Below are 1,134 nucleotides of genomic sequence, written 5' to 3'. Positions count from 1 at the left end.
TCCAACGGGGTAGGTCACGCTCCTCGTGCACATGCACCACTACGCCAACGGGGTAGGTCACGCTCCTCGTGCACATGCACCACTACTCCAACGGGGTAGGTCACACTCCTCGTGCACATGCACCACTACTCCAACGGGGTAGGTCAAGCTAGGCTAGTACTACAAGTACTGCTAGTACTACTAGTACTACGAGTACATCCACCACTGCTCCAACTGGTAACGTCACGCTACGCCAGTACTACGAGTACTATGAGAACTAGCGGTGCGGGATGCTGCACTAGTACTCCAAGTACTACCTTACTCCGTATGCTGATGATTTCTTCTTCTTTGCCTCAGATCGTGACGGTGAACTGCGCCCGTCTGATCAAGCCTGACCAGCACGCCACTAACGGGATCGTGCACGTGGTCGACCGCGTCATCACGGCCGTCTCCAACAACGTAAACACGCTGCTGGACGTGGACGACGACCTGGAGACACTGCGGGTGGGTCTGTCCAACGCTTTGGGGACAAAGTCAATAGTTTAAGAAGAAGAGAAGAAGAAACATTTTCAGACGATTTATGAGAACGTGGTTTTCAGTCCCTGACTTCCTGTTGTCTTTGTTTGTCCCTGACGTCCTGTTGTCTGTGACGCTATTCGTCCCTAACTTCCTCTTGTCTGTCTCTGGTTGTCCCTGACTTCCTGTTGTCTGTGACTCTATTTGTCCCTAACTTCCTCTTGTCTGTCTCTGGTTGTCCCTAACTTCCTGTTGTCTGTCTCTGGTTGTCCCTGACTTCCTGTTGTCTGTCCCTGGTTGTCCCTGACTTCCTGTTGTCTGTCTCTGGTTGTCCCTGACTTCCTGTTGTCTGTCCCTGCGTTGCAGACTGCGATGGCGGCTGCCGGGCTGACCACCCTGTTGGAGGAGGAGGGTCAGTACACCGTCTTCGCTCCGACCAACGAGGCGTTCGAGAAGATCCCTCAGGAGACCCTGAACAGAATCCTTGGAGACCCCGTTGCTCTCAGAGGTGACCTGTTTCTTTAGTCTTAGTCCCTGAACAGGATCCTAGGAGACCCCGTTGCTCTCAGAGGTGACCTGTTTCTTTAGTCTTAGTCCCTGAACAGGATCCTGGGAGACCCCGTTGCTCTCAGAGGTGAC

At 53.4% G+C, this 1,134-nt stretch overlaps 1 protein-coding gene across 1 annotated transcript; it reads left to right on the top strand.

Moving 5' to 3' along the window:
- The first annotated feature begins 69 nt into the window (after positions 1–69).
- LOC117940675 (transforming growth factor-beta-induced protein ig-h3-like) lies at positions 70–1,020 on the top strand. The gene is made up of 3 exons (XM_034865875.1): positions 70–95; positions 337–483; positions 862–1,020. The coding sequence occupies exons 1-3, from the start codon at positions 75–77 to the stop codon at positions 1,018–1,020; spliced, it is 327 nt and encodes a 108-aa protein (XP_034721766.1). The 5' UTR covers positions 70–74.
- The last annotated feature ends 114 nt before the right edge of the window (positions 1,021–1,134 follow it).

Source organism: Etheostoma cragini, unplaced genomic scaffold (genome assembly GCF_013103735.1).
Source record: "Etheostoma cragini isolate CJK2018 unplaced genomic scaffold, CSU_Ecrag_1.0 ScbMSFa_3043, whole genome shotgun sequence".
Taxonomy (NCBI): domain Eukaryota; kingdom Metazoa; phylum Chordata; class Actinopteri; order Perciformes; family Percidae; genus Etheostoma; species Etheostoma cragini.
The sequence above is the reverse complement of the archived record's forward strand: the minus strand, read 5'-3'. Positions and strand labels throughout refer to the sequence as shown.

Excerpts from the sequence above, each read along its gene's own strand:
- LOC117940675 (XM_034865875.1), top strand. The coding sequence starts at position 75 with ATGCACCACTACTCCAACGGG. Across the intron at positions 96-336 it reads TGCACCACTACTCCAACGGG|ATCGTGACGGTGAACTGCGC; the intron begins GTAGGTCACACT and ends TCTTTGCCTCAG. Across the intron at positions 484-861 it reads ACGACCTGGAGACACTGCGG|ACTGCGATGGCGGCTGCCGG; the intron begins GTGGGTCTGTCC and ends CCTGCGTTGCAG.